Source organism: Palaemon carinicauda, chromosome 45, assembly GCF_036898095.1.
Source record: "Palaemon carinicauda isolate YSFRI2023 chromosome 45, ASM3689809v2, whole genome shotgun sequence".
NCBI classification, from domain to species: Eukaryota; Metazoa; Arthropoda; class Malacostraca; order Decapoda; family Palaemonidae; genus Palaemon; species Palaemon carinicauda.
Genome location: NC_090769.1, coordinates 28064775 through 28084223, shown reverse-complemented (window position 1 = coordinate 28084223; position 19449 = coordinate 28064775). Strand labels below are relative to the sequence as shown.

At 41.8% G+C, this 19449-nt stretch overlaps 2 protein-coding genes across 3 annotated transcripts in view; one reads left to right on the top strand and one right to left on the bottom strand.

Moving 5' to 3' along the window:
- LOC137635011 (uncharacterized) overlaps positions 1 to 17935 on the bottom strand; it is a 94783-nt gene extending 76848 nt beyond the window's left edge. For both annotated transcript variants that reach the window (XM_068367615.1, XM_068367616.1), the window contains exon 1: positions 17731 to 17935. In XM_068367615.1, the coding sequence (XP_068223716.1) occupies positions 17731 to 17750 (20 nt within the window). In that variant the 5' untranslated portion in view covers positions 17751 to 17935. The remainder of the gene's footprint in view (positions 1 to 17730) is intronic.
- The window catches only part of LOC137634940 (uncharacterized), a 592943-nt gene that overhangs the window by 137490 nt on the left and 436004 nt on the right, over positions 1 to 19449 (top strand). The gene's annotated exons all lie outside the window — the stretch shown is intronic.

Here is a 19449-nt window from a genome sequence, read left to right as displayed (position 1 = left end):
TATTTCAATTCAATGGGACATAATCACTATTATTCTTACATAAAAATCTGATGGGAAATATTTACTATTCTTATGCCTGGATACTATTATGATGCAACAATTTTGTTGAGTGTTGCTCAAGTTACTTAAATATACTATTTTATCTTTTACGTTAACAAGAAACTGGGAAAATGAAAATATTTATAGAAAGGGCCATGGATATGACAAATTTGTAGATAATTTTTATTTTTCCTAACTATACAAACCTTAGCTATTTAATAGGGGTATTACTTTCAGCGTAGCTGAAATGACGAGCCATTAAAACTTAACAAGGGTTTACTACCCACACTGCTAGTTAGCGGGGGTAGGGGAGGGTAGCTTGCTACCACCACCCCCTCAAACACACCTGTGCTTGAGCTCACTTTGCTTGGAGGTAGGACTTCAAGGGGGATAGGGCTGGCGGGCAAGTTTGATTAAATAGCTAAGGTTTGTATAGTTAGGAAAAATACAAATTATCTACGAATTTGTCATTTGTTCCAACTGACATATAAACCACGGTATTTAATAGGAGTGACTCACCCATTAGGAAGGGTGGACGTCCCAGTACTGGCTTTTTGGCTTTGCCCGGGGCTCGTTATTTGAGTGTGTCAGCACCCAAGAAATAAGGAGTCCCTGCACCTCGCTAGAACCTTGCTACGCAAGGACTGCGGCCTACGCAAGCTGTGTGTGAAGGTATAATGAAGTGTGGCTCGTCCTAGGAAGTTGACCTGAAGTTCCTTAGATGAACACTTAGACTAGGACTCTCCCAATACCACCTCGTCAGGGTATGGGGACGTGACAGTATTAACTTAATACTAGGAACACAAGGGAACATGGTTTACCTGCAGTAGTTTGAGGTCAGCTATGCAGAGAACCCAGGATGCTGCTTTCCCCAAGAGAGGGGATGATGAAGAAAAGAATAAGGGCCAGTCAAACCTTTTCATTCATGCAGACTAAACCAGGTAACAATGCCCTCAACCTTCTGTTACTTGTCCAATAAGGAGATTGAGGTTTTAAACCAGCAGTTGTGCAGCCTCCACAGGGCCGATAAGAGAACATATCGAGGCTCCTATGGGTCACGTCTGGCAGGTAGTGGGCTGTGAAGGTTGTCTGCCGCTTCCACACCCTAGCTTGAAGGAACTGCGTCACTGAAAAATTATTTTTGAAGGCCAGGGACGTAGCTATGCCCGACATCATGTGGTCTAGGGCGACGTGACGGAGGAGGGTCTGGATTCAGGGACAGATGAATCACCCTACGAATCCATGCATAGATGGTGTTCTTAGTGACCCTCCTCTTATTCCTCCCTGTGCTAACGAATAAAGCTGGCACATGAGGACGGACTGCAGCCATTCTTTTAAGATATAGCCTCAAGCTCCTTACTGAGCATAGTAGGAGATGGTCATATGTTACAGAACCGATGCTGGAAACCCGGATGGAGTCGAATCGAGGGTCCGATACTCCCGGATTCTGAGTCTTAGCAATAAACTCAAGGACGAATCTGAACGTTACCTCCCCCCATCCCCTTGAATGGGCGATGTCATACGAGAGACCATGAAGTTCGCTAACACGCTTGGCCAAGGCCAAAGCTAGTAGGGTACACCGTCTTCCAAGTTAGGTGGCGATCTGAAGCCTGGCGTAATGGTTCATAGGGAGGTCTCTTAAGAGACCTGAGAACTCGAACCACGTTCCATGGAGGTCTCACTTCCGACTGAGGGCAGGTAAGTTCATAACTTCGTACGAGTAGGGAAAGTTCCAGCAAAGAAGAAAGGTCCATTCCTTTTAACCTGAAGGCTAGACTTAAGGCTGAGCGATAGCCTTTCACTGCCGAGACTGAAAGGCGCATTTCTTCCCGCAAATACACGAGGAACTCCGCTATTGTTGGAATAGTGGCAACGAGTGGAAAGATACCCCTTCCACAACACCAACCACAGAAGACTTTCCACTTCGCCTGGTAGACAGCTGCGGATGACCTTCGCAGATGTCCAGACATCCTGACAGCAACTTGCAGCAAAAATCCTCTCTCAGCGAGGAGATGCTGGATAGTCTCCAGGCGTGAAGTCGTAGCGAAGCTACGGCTTTGTGGAAGATGTTGGCATGTGGTTGTCTGAGTAGATTGTGTCGTGGAGGGAGCTCTCTCAGTAACTCTGTTCGGAGTTGCAGAAGGTCAAGAAACCATTCCGCGTGATACCATAGCGGAGCTATGAGGATCATCGAAAGATTGACCGATGTTCTACTCTTGTTGAGCACTCTCCCTGGGAGGAGTTTCCATAGGGGGATTCACCTGAAAAGAAGAAACAGGGTTCCTGGACCTTTCTGGATGCTTCCCTTCCGCCGCAGGGCGCACTGTTCTGCGATTGCGGGGAGGGGAATGCGGCAATGGCGACCTTGCCGTGCGCTGTCGAGCAGCCTCGCACGCGGGAGGGTATTGACGCTCGCACGGGGGCGCGTAATGGTGCTCGTGCGATGGAGAATACCCGGGGTCGCGCGCAGGAGTGATGGCGCATAGGAGCGCGCGGGGGAGTCCGTGGGCTCACAGGAGCTTACGCAGGAGACTGATTGCACGCGTGGGTGCGAAGGATCAGGTCGTTCGACACGCGGGCGTGCGGGCGAGAGTTCGCGCGCCCCATAAGATGTCGTAGGGCGCGCGCGCGCAGGAGAGGTACCCCTGGCGTGCGGGCGCGCAGTTGAAGCCTGTGTGAGTGGGCGCGCAGGGCGCGCGTGCGTATTTTTGCCCAGATCCGAAGATCGCAGGAGCACAGGAGAGAAGGCTGTGCGTGGGCATTGGCGCGTGGGAGAGCGCTGGCGCGTTGGTGAGCGCTGATAAAAAGGAGAGCGCTGGCGCGCAGGAGGTTAATGGCACGCAGTGGCGCACTGGCGAGCAGGTGAGCGCTGGCGCGCTACCCCAGGCAAAGCCTGGCGCGCATGTCCATCATGGCGCGTAGGCTAAGTATGCACACGATGGCGCTTACGCCCTTGATGCCCTGAAAGAGGGTTCGGTGCCTGACGATTGATTGATTGATTGAAAGTTTTCTGGCATCCTGACATCTAAGGTCATTGACGCCTATAGCATTTATTATATATGAAAATTAAAAGAGAATTCAATTAAAACCATAGAAGTTAAGAAGTCATTACAATAGTTAAATAGTTTTCAGAAGACCTGCTTCTGAAATGAATCTAAAAATTCCACTCGCATAGTAGGACACATCATGTCCAAGAATCTTGGCAAGGATGAACCTGCCATCCTCACCTCGAGCCTCAAACAGACATCTATTTCTTAAGTTAGTAAAATTAGGGCATTCGGTCAACAAATGCCTCACTGTTAAAGGTACTAAACAGTCCTCGCAATACGGTTGGTGTTGGCCCTTCAGCAGAAACTCGTGTGTCAACCGAGTGTGACCAATTCGGAGGCGACAAAGAGTCGTCTCCCATTTTCGGGGTATCATGTTGTACCTCCAAGGTGATATGATATTTGTTACTTCCCTCATTTTATTGCCATTTTGACTATCCCAGTGCTGTTGCCATTTATTACAAACCAATTTCTTGATGTAAGGTAGGATATCATTACAGGGAATGGGATGCCTCCTTGACGAGCATGGTAGTCAGGTTTCGTGGGCGCGTAAAGCGCATCAGCTCTCAGGAACGGCGACGGCAGGTCAGCAGGTCTGTCGGGTGGAAGGTCAACGTGTCCTTTGAAAGGACGACCTTCCACCGAAGGGGATCGCGAACTATCCGCTGAGAGGTCCAGGACCATAGCATGAATAGTCGGTGATCGATGACGAGGCTCCTCTGCGGCAGACTGCAATGATGACAATGAACCAAAGAGGCGTCTCCTCACCGTTTTAAAAGGTGAAGGAAGGCCTCTCTGGCGAAGGGGAAGGCGAGCCTTGCGACGAATACGCCCTCTGGGGGCCGTTGGATCAGCAAGCTGACCTTCTGCAGTCCTCCGAAGAGGAGTCTCTGTACGTGAACTCCCCCGAGGGAGAGAAACACCGGCAGGAGAGACTGTTAGACTTAGTTTCTCCCTCGTTGGTTGAGCAGGAACGGGAGAAACTAAGCCTTCAGCTGCTGCGGGGTGTGAAGAGGCACAGGTATTAGGAGATACCACATTGGATACCTTTGACACCACAACGTCGACAATTGACAGAGGATCAACCTCTGACAAAGTCGGCGATTGCTTGACAGCGGCACCCAATCGGATGATGTCAAGGAGAGCTTCCTTGGAGGGCGAACCCTCGAGCCCCAAGGAAGACCAAAGCTGAAATAAATCGGTTAATGACACATTCTCCCCCCCCCCCCCCCCGCCTTGCTGGGGGAGGCAACACCATCTCTCGAACCCCGAGTTTGGAAAACAGAACCACGGTCTACGCTACCACTCGACGGTCTCTCGAAAGAGATCGATCGAGTGGGAGCTTCGGAGGAGGTTTGGGCAACGGAAGAAGAGTCCTTAGGTTTTTTTCCTTTCAAAGAAACCTTCGAAGGAGAAATATCCCGCCTGGACTTCTTCTTACATCACCGAGAAAACCTCTCCCACTGGGAGGTAGACCACTCCCTACACTCACCACACTTATTATTACTATCACACTGTTGGCCTCTACAGTAAGGGCAAAGGGTGTGAGGGTCTGTCTCAACCACCGACATGAATGTTCCGCAGGGGCGGTCGGGTAATCCAGGACAGGTGGGCATAATTGCAGAGGCCAAGTTCACAAACAAACCTGTCAAAGAAAAAGCAAAAAGGCATTAATGGCTGCCAAGAGCGAGGCGAGGATGAGAGAGGACACGTCCGTCTACCATCCGAGCCGAGAGCAAAGTGAGCTCAAGCACAGGTGTGTGAGGGGGGGGGGGGGGGGGGGGGGGGGCAAGCTACCCTCCCCTACCCCCGCTAACTAGCGGTGTGGGTAGTGAACCCTCGTTAAATTTTAATGGCTTGTCATTTCAGCTACGTCGGAGGTAATACTGTACCCCTATTAAATAGCGTGGTTTGTATGTCAGTTACGGAACAATTATCTTTTAAACAATTGGTCTGCATGATACTACTATATTCGATTATCATTTCTAATTCAAACTTTAACGGATCCTCATTCAGTATGGAAAACAAAGTTGAATCTTCATATAATATACGGGTATCATCAAGAACCACATATTGTCTCAAAATTTTATAGAAAAAGGATATTTGTCAGTAATTCTAAAAAGAAGTTAAGTTTCATAAATTTCTGTTGAAATTTCCTAATAAACTGAACATAACTGTCCTGTCCAGGTAAAACTGACATAGTAAAATTAGAAGAAAATAAGGACCAACAATTTAATCAGAAATGAAATAATGCTTATGCCCCAATGTGGCCAGGTGCTGGCTGGGGCCACTACAGAAATGAAGACATGAAAATTTTTTTACAAAATAATAATAAGCATCAAAAATACGCATAGACAAGCTTAAATGAAGGCATGAAAAACTATGCTTATCTTTCACATGCATTTGTTCATTTATGAATACAAAATGAATAAAAAATGACAAATTAAAAAAGTAATTTGTATTTTTCCTAACAACACAAACATGAGTTCTTTTCTATAGGAGTAGAATTAGAGCGAGGTTGGAAATTCGGCAGTTAAAACTTTCAACGAGGCGTAAACAACCAGCAGGTAGTTACCTTACCTGCTGCAGAGGGGCGAGAGCCACCCTTCATTCAGCGCACTGTAACCTCAACTGAAATGTAGCTGGGACTTATTTACGAGTGGTGATGGCGGGAAAGTTTGATTAATGAACTTGAGTTTGTATAGCTACGAAAAATACAAATCACTTTTAAAATTTGTCCCTTGTTCCTACACAAATACAAAACCTTGTTCTTTACAATAGAAGACTCATCCTTAGGAAGAAGGAAGTCCCCATTTCAACTGGCTGAAAAACATCTCTGGGAATCTGAGACATGGCATCAGATGCGAAGTCTAAGTTCCTAAAGCTCGTGCATCATGAGAAAAGTGATGGTAAACGCGGCCCATACAAGATGACGGAGTGAGGTTGCGGGCCTTAATACTCTGCGCTGAAACCAAAGCGACGTTGAAACTTGGCATTAAAGTTCAAGTAACAGGTTCGTTTTGTTTCATCACATTTCCCCTCATAGGAATTTTGCGGAACAGATTTTACAAGTAAAATGAGCTCACCCACCTTCAGATATTGTAAAACTAGTGTGAATTACGAGGCTGTATCCCGAAGAGAAGGGAGAAGGTTGAAAGGAGAAGACAGCCAGTCGCTCTTCACTTTCACCCCAGACTAACACATAGCTTAAGCCCTTGATCTACAAATACTGTCCCTGTTAAGAAACTTGGAAGCAAAACCGACAGGACCTACTGTAAACGTGGCAATGTCCTGAGAGTCACATCCTGTAGGTAATGGGCATTGAAACTGGTCTGTCTCTTCCATACACCTGCCCTGAGAACCTGTGACAAAGAAGTTTCTCTTAAAGGCCAAGGAAGTGGCAATGCCCCTGACATCATGAGCCTTTATTTGATCCTGGAGGAGGACTCCTAGGGAATGTGAAATTACAGTACTTCCCTTAAACAGAAAGATATACGGTTCTTCAAGAGTTTCTTCTTTGTCTTCCCTGTACTAATGAACAAGCTCCAAGGTGAGGTCTGGTTATCCTGGTACAGTATGTTTAAGATAGCTCCTCAATGGCCTAAATGGGAACAATAGGATCTGATCAGGATTCTCAGTTCTCTCACAAAGACTAACAACTTGAAATGAAGAAAACCTAGGGACTGAAGAAGCAAGTTTCAGGGTTTTAATGATGAACTCAGGGACAAAGTTCAGCGAGCCCTCACTTTAACCGTTTGGATGAGTGATGTCAAAAGACAGCCGGTGAAGTCCACTGTCTTCAGGGTAAGGTTCCTATCAGACACACACTTAAGAGATTCATATGATGCCCTCTTTAAGGAACTTAGAACCTTGACAATGTTCCTAGTTGGCGGGCTATCTTCAACTGGAGGACAGGAATGCTCGAAGCTCCATATGAGCTTTGACATCTCCTCCAAGAAATGTCTAATCCATTAAGTTTAAAGACTTGGCTCAAAGCCAGGCAATAGCCTTTCACTGCTGAAACTGAGTAGAGTTTCTCCTTACTGAGGTAAAACAATAAGTCCGAAATCATAGGTATACAGTAACAGCTTTATGAGGAGTGATACTTTTTCCGCAACACCAACCACATAAGACAGCCCACTCGGCCTGGTAAACTGCAAATGAAGGTTCTCAGAGGTATCAAGACATCTGCTGTGCAGTCTCTCGAGATAAACCTTTCTGAGAGAGATGCTGGATAACCTCCAGGCAGACACACACAGGATTTGATCTGCACTGTTGACCATCCTCACGTGGGGTTGCTTCAAAAGATGCGGTAGGTCGTAGGTTGGCCAGGTCACCAGCCACCAGTTGAGATACTACCGCTAGAGAATTATAGGGTCTTTTGACTGGCCAGAAGGTACAACATTGGATCCTTCTCTCTGGTTATGGCTCATTTTCCTTTTGCCTACACATACACAACAAATAGTCTGGCCTATTTACATATTCTCCTGTCCTCATACACCTAACAACACTAAGATTACCAAAACAATTCTTCCTCCAAGGGGTTAAGCACTGTAATTGTTCAGTGGCTACTTTCTTCTTGGTAAGGGTAGAAGAGACTCTTTAGCTATGGTAAGCAGCTCTTCTAGGAGAAGGACACTCCAAAATCAAACCATTGTTTTCTAGTCTTGGGTAGTGCCATAGCCTCTATACCATGGTCTTCCACTGTCTTGGGTTAGAGTTCTTTTGCTTGAGGGTACACTCTGGCACACTATTCTATCTTATTTCACTTCCTCTTGTTTTGTTAAAGTTTTTATAGTATATATAGGAGAGATTTATTTCAATGAAGTTGCTCTTCTTAAAATATTGTTTCCTTTCCTCACTAGGCTGTTTTCCCTGTTGGAGTCCCTGGGCTTGTAGCATCCTGCTTTTCCAACTGGGGTTATAGCGAGAGAGAGAGAGAGAGAGAGAGAGAGAGAGAGAGAGAGAGAGAGAGAGAGAGAGAGAGAGAGATCCACAAGGAGCTGCAGATGATCTGTAAACCATTCATGGTGTGGCCACATCAAGGTTATCAGAATCATGGAAAGATTTGGTGTTTCTCTCACCCTGTTGAGGACCCATCTTAGTAGGCAGAAAGGTGTGAAGCGGAGGCATCTAATTCATCTTACTGAAATTAAAACGCGTCCTCAAACGCTGCTGACGGATCTGGAACTGGCAAGCAGAATACTGGAAGCTTAGAGTTGAAGGCTGCGACAAACAGGTGATTGGTCGGAGAGCCCCACAAGGTCTTTGTCCTGCTCCCCTGATCCGCATAATGTCCCTTCTATCTGGGATAAACTGGGCTGAGAGAGATTGTATTAATCTCTGACCATTAGACGGGCTATACTGCAAGATGGCACAGGTGGTGAGAGTCTGTGCACCCCTTTTGCATATGTAAGACACGTTGAGAGAATGAAAAATGGCTGTCTGCTAAAGAAGGTGATGAATGCAAGAGTTGATGGGAGAAGTACAAGAGGAAAGCCAAGGTTTGGGTGGATGGATGGAGTGAAGAAAGCTCTGGGTGATAGGAGGATAGATGTGAGAGAGGAAAGAGAGCGTGCTAGAAATAGGAATGAATGGAGAGCGATTGTGACGCAGTTCCAGTAGGCCCTGCTGCTTCCTCCGGTGCCTTGGATGACCGCGGAAGTACCAGCAGTAGAGGATTCAGCATTATGAAGCTTCATTGGTGGTGGATAATGTGGGAGGGTGGGCTGTGCCACCCTAGCAGTACCAGCCAAACTCGGTTGAGTCCCTTGTCAGGCTGGGAGGAACATAGAGAGGAGACGTCCCCATTTTTGTTTCATTTGTTTGATGTCGGCTAACCCCCAAAATTGGGGGAAGTGCCTTGGTATATAAATGTATGCATGTAAGACACCACGGTGGTGTTGTCGCTCATCGACACACCTACTTTCCTTGAAGAGGGTGAAAATTCTGCAAATCTAACCCCTTGCTCTCAGCTCTAAATAGTTGATGTGTTCTCGAAGCTCCGGCTCTGAAGACTCCTCTTAAGCGGGGTTTACACGGGCGAGCAGCTCGTCGAGCCTGGCTCGACAACCCTGTGTTTGAATTGATGTTAGAGCGTGTAAACGGGCTATTTGGTTGTCGAGCGCGCTCGTCGAACGGCTCGATGAAAGTCAGGCTCATCTTGACTTTTGTGGGCGGAGCTACATTGTTTGACGAGCGGTGTGAACGTGTGAACGGGTGTCGAGCATCGAACCTCAGTTGTTATTCAAACCTGCTAGAGGAAACATCATCAAAGAAATGAATAATGGCTGCCATTAATAAAAGCAAGAATGAGAAGGAAGTCGTACTTTGATTTCATACATACATATCGGGCTCATCCAGCTTTATGGAAAGTTAAATCAAAAGACTATTCCAATAAAGTGGCCAGAAACAAAGGAATAGCGGCTCTGCATGAAATATTGAAAGAACTAATTTCAAAGCCTTAATTTTAAAGCAATAAGCAAGTTGGTGTGTGAAAATTTCTCTCTTTTTAGTAGCCAATCCTTCGTCCTCTTTGATCTTTTTTTTTTCCTTCTTAGTGCCACTGCTAAAGCAATGGCTATCAAACCCTCCTGGTCGAGAGACATGTTGACGTTGTCTTAGCACGGGGCACACTGATGTTCGATGTACTGTCTGAAAGCTCTTCGAGCCGTTCTACAAGTGGGTTCGACAACCGGGCTCGGCCGTGTAAACCCGCCTTAAGACTAATCGATGGTCAAGGTGGGCTCCTCAAACTTCAAACGAAAAGTCTGTGAAGAATCTGAACTTTACCTCAAATGCATTAATTTCACATTTACCATTCACCTGGTAACCACAGACAAGCTACTTCATAGATTTCATGAAATCTCAACTGGAAGACTCCCCTGCAACTTTATAAATGCCTTATCAAACTGGGTAATTTTTTGGTGACGTAGCTTCAATCTCCCAAAGGTTGCCCTTAATTCTCTAGGTTGATGTGCTTTAATTAAAAGGTCTTTTTAATACACTTAATGGTCAACTTTCTCATCTGAGTCTATTTAAAGTTAAAAGTTAAAGTTGTCTGGTTTAAGTTCCAGTTTCATCAGAATAGATGCTCACCAAAACGTCAGCCGAGCAAGCCCAAACCCCCATTGTGTTGCCCTACCACAGCAGTGGCCTCCCCAGTAAAGAGCTTAAACTCACGGTCCTGGGCGGGGATCAATCTGCTGCCATGCGAATGCTAGGCAAACGCGTTACCACTGTACTAGCCAGGAGGACAATGCAATGATTCATTATTAGAGCAATGAAGACCTACTGAGTAAAGTGTTGCACAAACCCAAGACAAAAGAAAATAAAAGGCAATTAAATGACTGACAAGTTGAACAAATTGAAATAAACTAAGAGTTTATGCAATAAATAAATAATCAAACAAATTGAGCAATTATTAATGAATATTAAAATACAATTCAAATAATCATTATTTCAGCACTAAACCCAAGAGTATTGAAATATTAAAATACAATTTAAATAAACATTATTTTTACACTAACCCCAAGAGAATTAAAATATTAAAATAAACATTATTTCTATACCAAACCTTTGATTATTACATCGTCATCCAAGTAGATATGTTTTTAGTATGTACTGGGTGGGACAGTTTCAACAGGAGAAGGACTACGGAAACTACCAACACCCTCACCAGCAGTGCTTGTACTTGGTCCTAAATTCCTTTACCTCAGTCCAAGTCTCACAAGTCTTAGTTGAATCAGTCTTCCTGTGTTCTGGTAACTTTCTCCTCCTCCTTTTAGGGGGGGGAGGTGGTATCCAGTCCGAAGGCTTAGCAAGAGACGACAAAGGAGATACAGGAGGGCAAGCAAGTAGAGTCAGCCCACTGTCTTTACAGGGGTTAAGTAATAGACACCACCGCGAAAAGCGAAAATACTCGAATAATTGGTGTCCATTGGTCGATGAACTCTTAGTACCTCTAACCAACTAATCACTGCCTACATGCAGTTGCCAAACACCACAAACAATGGGATTTTGACTAAGGAAAAATTAATTTTTGGGTGAGATAGCCATGTCGTCCTGATGGAAGTTCCCTCTGGCAACTTCTACGGTATAATATTTCTGTGATTCATATTACAAGAGAATTACCGTCAGGTATCATGGGGTTCTAACCCCCGGAAACGACTATCCGAAGATAGTGTATAATCAGGGACGTATCCTAAGATAACCAGAGATATCTGCACCCCAAACAGACCTTTCCCAGTCTAGTCCACTAAGGGGTAGGATAAGTAAGGAGCCGTTACACATCCTATCACCTTCCAGTGCTCCTATACGGTCCTCCTTTGATCGCAGCTGGTGGCTACAGTGCGGTTGATTTTTGTGGGCGCTTTTTTCGCAATTTTTGAAGAATTATTTACGAAATGACTTCCTCTTCTTCATCAAAGGCGGGATCTTTGAAGGAGATGCATAGTTTTGTAGTAGTCCCATAATTATACTGTATGTTATACAGTATAACTAATTGTAAAGCAAAATACTATACAAAATTGTATTCTTACATCCTTTCCTTAAAAACTCTGTCCAAATAATCTATAACATTAAATGAAGTGCTGCTCAATTTCAATCTACGTTTTTCACAATCAAAAAGCCTTAAAAATTAACTTTTCAACTCTATTATGAAGTTTAATGTTATATATAATTTAGCTTTGATTAATTTTCACTTTAATATAATTTACCTCTACTACTTTACATTAAATTATCCCTTAACAATTTTCCTTTTATCATTTCTATCTAATTATTCTCAACTTATTATTACCCTTTAATAATATTTGATGCCTTCCTGCATAATAAGTTACAAGACCTTTAGTTTAAATAAATAGAACATAAAAAACCTTAGTCAATATTCAGTAAAATATCAATATTTTATCTTCCATTCTTCCTTCTTTTATGTTTGCTTCTCAATTCTCTTATTCATACATTTTTATTGTTCATTATACCGTATTTTCTGGGTATTATCTTTATTCCTTATTTCCTTTTCTCGGTGCTAGTTCTATTTAATGCAGATTTTTAGATATTTTGGATATTCTTTCCTGAATCTGAGAGCTCTATTGACAAACATCATGCCTTTTCTATTTTTAGCTATGCTCCCACTAAAGCTTACATCGACTTGCTTGTTTTATGAAGAAATTTTTTCCTTTCCCTCTCGTTTCTTAAAGAAAAAAATTGAAATTTTTATAAAATGAAATCTCCCTAAACATAGCATAAGTGAAAAAAAATTTAATTTGCTCTGTTCTACTTTTCATGATTTTTAAGTTTGTTAAAGACACATTGTGGTATGAACTAGCAGTCATAAAAAAAAGTTCAACAACTGTGGTTAATTAACATGCTAGTTGAACAAGCTGTGATTGTAATTCTAAAAATATTTCTTTAAAAAAAAGTGCAAACGTTTTTGTTAACAAATAATTTGGGTAATGATTATCGTAAATTCTATACAAAATTCTAATTTCCTCATTTTTCTTCATTGAAATCTTTTGATAGAAATTATTCAAGCATACGATAATACAATTTCAAAATTTTTACCTTTTTTCATAGCGAGAAAGAGCGAGAGGTTTTTTGGACAGCTTTCAATGTCCGTCAAGGCATTCCTGCACCTATAGAGTCAACAAGACCTCCAGGAAACATACCTAGGCAGCAGAGGGACAAGAACACAGCTAATTATCCTGACCAGCGGTGTTTGTATGCAAAGGCAGGTACCCCAGGGCCTCCTACCTGACCCTGGGGGAAGGTTTCAGTACAGCGCTATTTCTCCCACAAAGACATGCAGAGGAACTGGAAGGAGACTAACGAGAATCCTCCAGATCTGTCACCCTGTGCCTCAGAGAACTCATCCTCCTCTTCCCGCCGGCTGGCACCTCTTCATCATGGTAAGAACCAGTGCTGAGGATTTCCTGGTTGCACACCAACTCCAAGTAACCAGCATCGACTGGTCTGCCGCAACATGCAAGAACATGTCCTGGGGCATCACCACACAGCTCTCTTCTCCCGGCAAGGGGGGAGATGCAAAAGGGCAAGAAAACTTCTGGGTTATATCATCTGCTATAATTTCTAGGAGGTTCTCCACCCTCGTGGAGCCACCAATTCCAACGGCAGGCCTCAGCATGTCCAAGTACTTGCAAGAGTTATCTGCCAATACAATGGAGGGAGAAATTTGGGCAAGAGGCAGAATGAGGTATTACCTTTGCTAGAAGAAGGCAATGCTGCTATCTCGCTCAAAGAACTCGCTGAGTGAATGGCAGCAGACTTCTCACCTGACGGAGGGATGAAGGAGCTTGAGAACTTCTTAACCATCAGTTTGGGTGTACCCAAGACCAACTGAGAAGAATCTCTCTTAGACTACTTCTTCCCGTTCTTTCCAGGCTCTGACCACTGCACCAAAGGCCATTCCTTACACTCACAAAAAAGTAAAGTCCAGCAAACAGTCATGACCCCTGCAGAAACTACATAGGTGATGAGGGTCGACTTTTGAGTTACTCGCATACTGGCCACAACCTTGGCTGGACTTTCCAGGACACAACTGCATGTCCGACCACAGAGCCGACATCATCAACAGGAATAAAGTAACCTGAAAAAGGGAAAGCAAACCATCAGAAAATAGTCCAAAACAGGATGCCAAGAAATAAGTCTATACAGGTCGGTGGCCAAAATCAAAGTGTAGGCAGCGCTCCCTGTTGGATGGGCAGGGTTCCCCCATTCACCAACCAGCTGTTTACCTTGTTAAAGCTTACAGTAGTGGCTACTCTAGCTCTACTGAAGTCATACTCATATCAAAAGGTAAAAATATTTGTATTATGAATAGGAACAAAGGGTATTATTGGGTGGCTCTTGCAATTAATCTGATTTATTCCCCTGTTGAGACATGCGGATTGATTGAATTTTTTTGCATCAAAGTAGCTGAGAATTTCATGATCCCAGAAATTTTCAAAAACGCCTCGTGAGGACCCATGGAGATCAGGACCATCATGATAAAACAGTAACTTCATGGCAGTTAGGAGACAATAGGAATACAAATTGCCTAGTTTAGAGATAAGGCATTTAGGCTAGATCAGAACATACTGTATAATGTTTAGAATAAATTTAGCCTATGCTACATTCTGACCAACATATGCTTTTCTCATATATTTCAAAAGGTCTACACTAATTCAGGTTTTAATATTTTATAAGTTTAGGCCCCAAATACAGCAGAGAGGAAGAAAAATATAAGTGCAGTATTATTTCACCATTACCAAAGATAATACTGTACTGTCATGTACAACGAGCAAGGTTGCATTGTCCTAGGTCAGTAGATCAGTGGAAAGGAAGGTTTTGGAGAAGCTTCACTCTCACAATGACTAGGAACACAGCTTCCTAAGCTGAATTGGGCTAAGGAACATACAGTTACGGCAGTTACTGATGCTGGTTTGTTCCTATACAAACAACCACCCTCGTCCTTTAATAGGAATAGGTTTACGCCTTGGGTTGAACTCGGCTATCAAAATCTATACCGAGGTGTCAGTAATTATTCACAAACTAGCTGTTCAATTTTTTTGCTTTTTCTTCCAGTATATCCCTAGCAGTTTGTCGTGTGCGGGGGAATTTGAGGAGGAAATAAGGTTTTGCAGTTTTCCCAATAACTGCATCCAACAAAAAGTTTCTGTATAACCTGCTGATATAAACTTTTTGTTCCTGTTTAACAGCATTCCTGTTACAGTTTAATCCATCATGAGTGTGGATCATGAGGTAATGTTATAGGTAGTAGGTTGGCCAGGGCACCAGCCACTCGTTGAGATACTACCGCTGGAGAGTTATGGGGTCTTTTGACTGGCCAGACAGTACTACATTGGATCCTTCTCTCTAGTTAAGGTTCATTTTCCCTTTGCCTACACACACACTGAATAGTCTGGCCTATTCTTTACATATTCTCCTGTCTTCATACACCTGACAACGCAATTATCAAACAATTCTTCTTCACTCAAGGGGTTATTGCACTGTAATTGTTCAGTTGCCACTTTCCTCTTCATAAGGGTAGAAGAGAGACTTTAGCTATGGTAAGCAGCTCCTCTAGGAGAAGGACACTCCAAAATCAAACCATTGTTCTCTAGTCTTGGGTAGTGCCACAACCTCTGTACCATGGTCTTCCACTGTCTTGGGTTAGAGTTCTCTTGCTTGAGGGTACACTCGAGCATACTCTCCTATCTTATTTCTCTTCTTCTTGTTTCGTTAAAGTTTTTATAGTTTATATAGGAGATATTTATTGTTGTTACTCTTCTTAACATATCTTTTTTCCTTTCCTCACTGAACTATTTTCCCTGTTGGAGCCCCTGGGCTTATACCATACTGCTTTTCCAACTAAAGTTTTAGCTTAGCAAGTAATAACAATAATAATAATCTGAGTAATTAATCATCATTGCATATGGTCACAGTAGAACTTCAAGTTATTCCTCAACTAAGGCACACCTTCATCTCTCAGCGCCAATAGAGAATCCATACGTTCATCAGACTTAGAGCACATTCCCAGCAACTAATGCTAGTGTTCAAGTAAAGACTTACTAAACTTGTTAGCGTTAACATCGCAACAGCCCAAATTCCTATTAAAAATAACGCAGCCGGAGTCGAAATTGGATGAATCCACGATAATTTCATTTCTAACCAAATACAAGAACCGTATACTTTCCTTTGCAATACCTTGATTTTTATCTATTTCCGACCTTGAATATTAGGGTAAACCACCCATTTATGAGTTCTTCTATCCCCTTTACAAAAAATAATTGGGGGATCCCAATGAGAAACTGGGGTTTTAGGGTGAGTAAACACCCAAAATAAGTTATTTACAGCAGCAGAATTTTAGGAATGCATAATAAACTTGATAACCATTAAGAAAAACATAGTTCATGTAAGTGGCATGAAATTAAAGAACCATAATAACCTATAATTGCTATAACGCCTGTTGAATGGTTTTTCTTTGGCCGTAGCTCAAAATTAAATAAGCTCTCACTGCTTCTCTATTCTGACAAGCAGTAAATGGATATGCTGCGCACACCATCAGTGTAAGTCACTATTAAATCATTATCATTACTTATAACATATAACGCGTCCCTCAAACGGTTTTTATTCCGCCGTAAATTGCATTGCTAGCAAATAAAAGATTATCCCATTGCTCCTCTGTTCTGGCAAGCAGTACACGGATGTACTGCATACACTAACTATGAAACATTATTTCAGTGATATTTTTATACGTTTCAGATGAACAATGGCATAGTCTTAAATATAATCAATTGCCGAAATAGATGAAATTACATAAATACTGAAACTGATTGACCACCAGTCTAAATGACTTCCTGGGACAGTAGTCATCCTGGAACTGATGTGGAGGAGGAAAAAGGAGATATTGTAAAACATCATCCTGAGAATTATGCATAGATACTTGGAATATCTCAATTGGCTCAAAAATCCAGCTATGGATTGTCATGGAAAACTCAGAAAAGTTGCATTAAGAAAATGAAAATGAAGCATTTGCGCTAATTAGCAATCAGTCTCCCAAAAGAAAATAATGGACTTGAACAATGATATTGTGTTAAAATTATATTCGATCAATAATGCCAACATAGCCGGTGTGACGGTCTGAACGATCCCCCGGTCTCAGAATTCTCCTTGATAATTTGCGCATGCGCGAACATTACCGTTTGCCAGTGCATACGAGGTTGATGTTTTATTTTCCTGTAATGTTAGCATGCGCAGCTCAACATTACCGCTTGCCAGTACATATGAGCTTGATGTTTTATTTTCATGCGAGCGAAGTGAGCTAATGGAGGAAAAGAACCATCATACAATGTCAAGGAGAATTCCGAGACCGGAGGAACGTTCAGACCGTCACACCGGCACTCATTATTTCTTGTAGTGAAACACCATTTTGCTAAAAATTAAAGAATTATATACAATTAACCCAGAATTATTTGCTTTGTTACATGAAAAAAATATTTACCTACCTGCTTGCTTTCGTGAGGGCTTATACTCTGTGACCACTGCAGTTAGACCTACTCAGCCTCAACAAAATCAACCAAAAAACCATTTTATAACAAATGCGTTTGGTATAATTTATGATCTTAGGTCAGCTATCTACTTAGCACACAGATCTATCGTAGCCCTGCTCTCGATGGCTGAAGTTTAGCTCTACCAGTAGTAGATTCTGGAGGCTAATACAACAGCTCAAGTTTATAGCAAATTAAGCTTACTCAATTACATGCTACCGTAGCAGGTGTGAGCTACCGTGGTATAACTTTATCCGTGCGATGTTTAGTAAATTAGAGGTGGGAGGGTCATAGGGTGAAGCCCTTAGTAAGGACATGATGTCCTGGGCTAAGGGGGACAGGAGTGTTTGATATTCAATAGCGTCGGTGCACGGGTAAAGATTTACCAGCTATTATGCCCGGTGTACGAATACAAAAAGGATACCGGAATTCGAATTATTTCATTCGGTTTTCACATATCTGACCAAGTCTAAGGTGATTTACCTTCTCAACAAGCAAAAGCAATTCGGAAATATAATGCGTAATTATACAAATGAGGCATTTTAACCTCAAAAAACGTCAAAACTTTAAAAGCCTCGTCTTAGACAAAGCAAACTTACCTTCGAGAGTTGTACGGCATTTCTGTCAGATGTGATGTTATACCTTTTTTTTCCAAAACGAAATTAGGAAAATGTACGCGCTTAAATAAGGCCGGAAATTTCCACGACGAGAGTTACTTGAATAGTCTTTTGAGAGACTTTGTAACAATTTTGAAGGAGTGTTTGGGAAATCACCATAGACAGCCCATCAGGCATCAAGGCGAGTGTTTACATTCGTCTTCTTTCCTTTTTGGTTTCAGAATGCAGACAACAAGGTCACTTAGTACAACATTAAACTTCTTTATACTTTTCTATTTAATAATAATAATAATAATAATAATAATAATAATAATAATGTTTATTGGACAAAAACATATTTACATACAAAATATTTACAAAAAAAGATTCGGTCCAAGCCCATGTAGAGCAGAGCTCTTCGGGCAATAATACAAATAAAATAATATCTTCAATTAAAAAAATTAATAAAAAGTAAATATTGATATAGATAAACTAAATGTACACATACATATACATAAGTATATACATATGCATACATATACAAATACATATACACACATGTACATATACATGCACATATACACATAGACACATATAAATGAGATTTTCAGCCTAAAAATAAATGGAATTGTATATTCGTATAATAAAGTATAATAAAGAAGGGCGGAATAATAAATAGTGCAAATTTTGAATTTAAACATTGATATGGTAGAAATGCTAGAATTACAAATGTATACAAGCAATAAACAATATAAGAATTAAGAACATTATTGCATTAATGGTTAGGTCATGAAGAAATATCAACTAATAAAACTTAGTACACAGATAATTATTCAGTTATCGCAATTTTAAATGTCATTAGAATTAGCATAAAAAATACTGAAATGCATTAAAAGAGAAGTTATTTGTCAATCACACCTTATGTTAGCTACTATGCGCCAAGACATTATAATAAACTGCCAACTGAAATGAAGGACCTAAAGGGAGCAATTGAATTTAAGAAGAAACTAAAGACATTACTTTTCACAAGATCATATGATTTGGAAGATGCTACAATCATAGAATAGTATAAGTTATAAGGAAAATGTTTCGTTAGATGATTAATATGGACCCGCCCGAGAAGTAGTTCACTCGACTTCAGTGGAGGGTTGGATTTAAACCCAAAACAAGTAAACAAGGATAAAATTGTTCCATTCTTTAAGTAGATCATCCTTAAGTTTTGTTTAGATGTCATTTGGTTTTCATATTTCAGTTCTTTTTAACAACTTACGAAAGACACTGGTTAGCGTATGTTTAAAGAGTTTATTTCAGTGTAATCTTTTATGCACCGTTTAACTATATCCCCTTTTTAAGGGCTGCTTATCCGGTCCTGTAAAGCAGGGGAATCCTACTCTCTACAGGACCTCCACATTCGTTTTATCATGTTCGTTCGAGATCATTCAGCATTTCACATCGCTTATTGCTCATTTGCCATTAAATCGTCACTGTTGAAGCACTCACAGAATAACAAAGTCTCCAATTTCCTATATAAATCCTTAATATCTTCAATCATTTGGATGTCTCGTGGGAACTTATTGTATAGCCTCGGGGTCGCACATTTAAAGGCTCGAAGTAAGCCTACAAGTGTTAACTAGTAAATTATAATTAATGCTTTGGTGACAGGAAGTTAGGCTTATTATAATACTTATATGGAAAAATTATTTTAATTATTGTAACTATAAT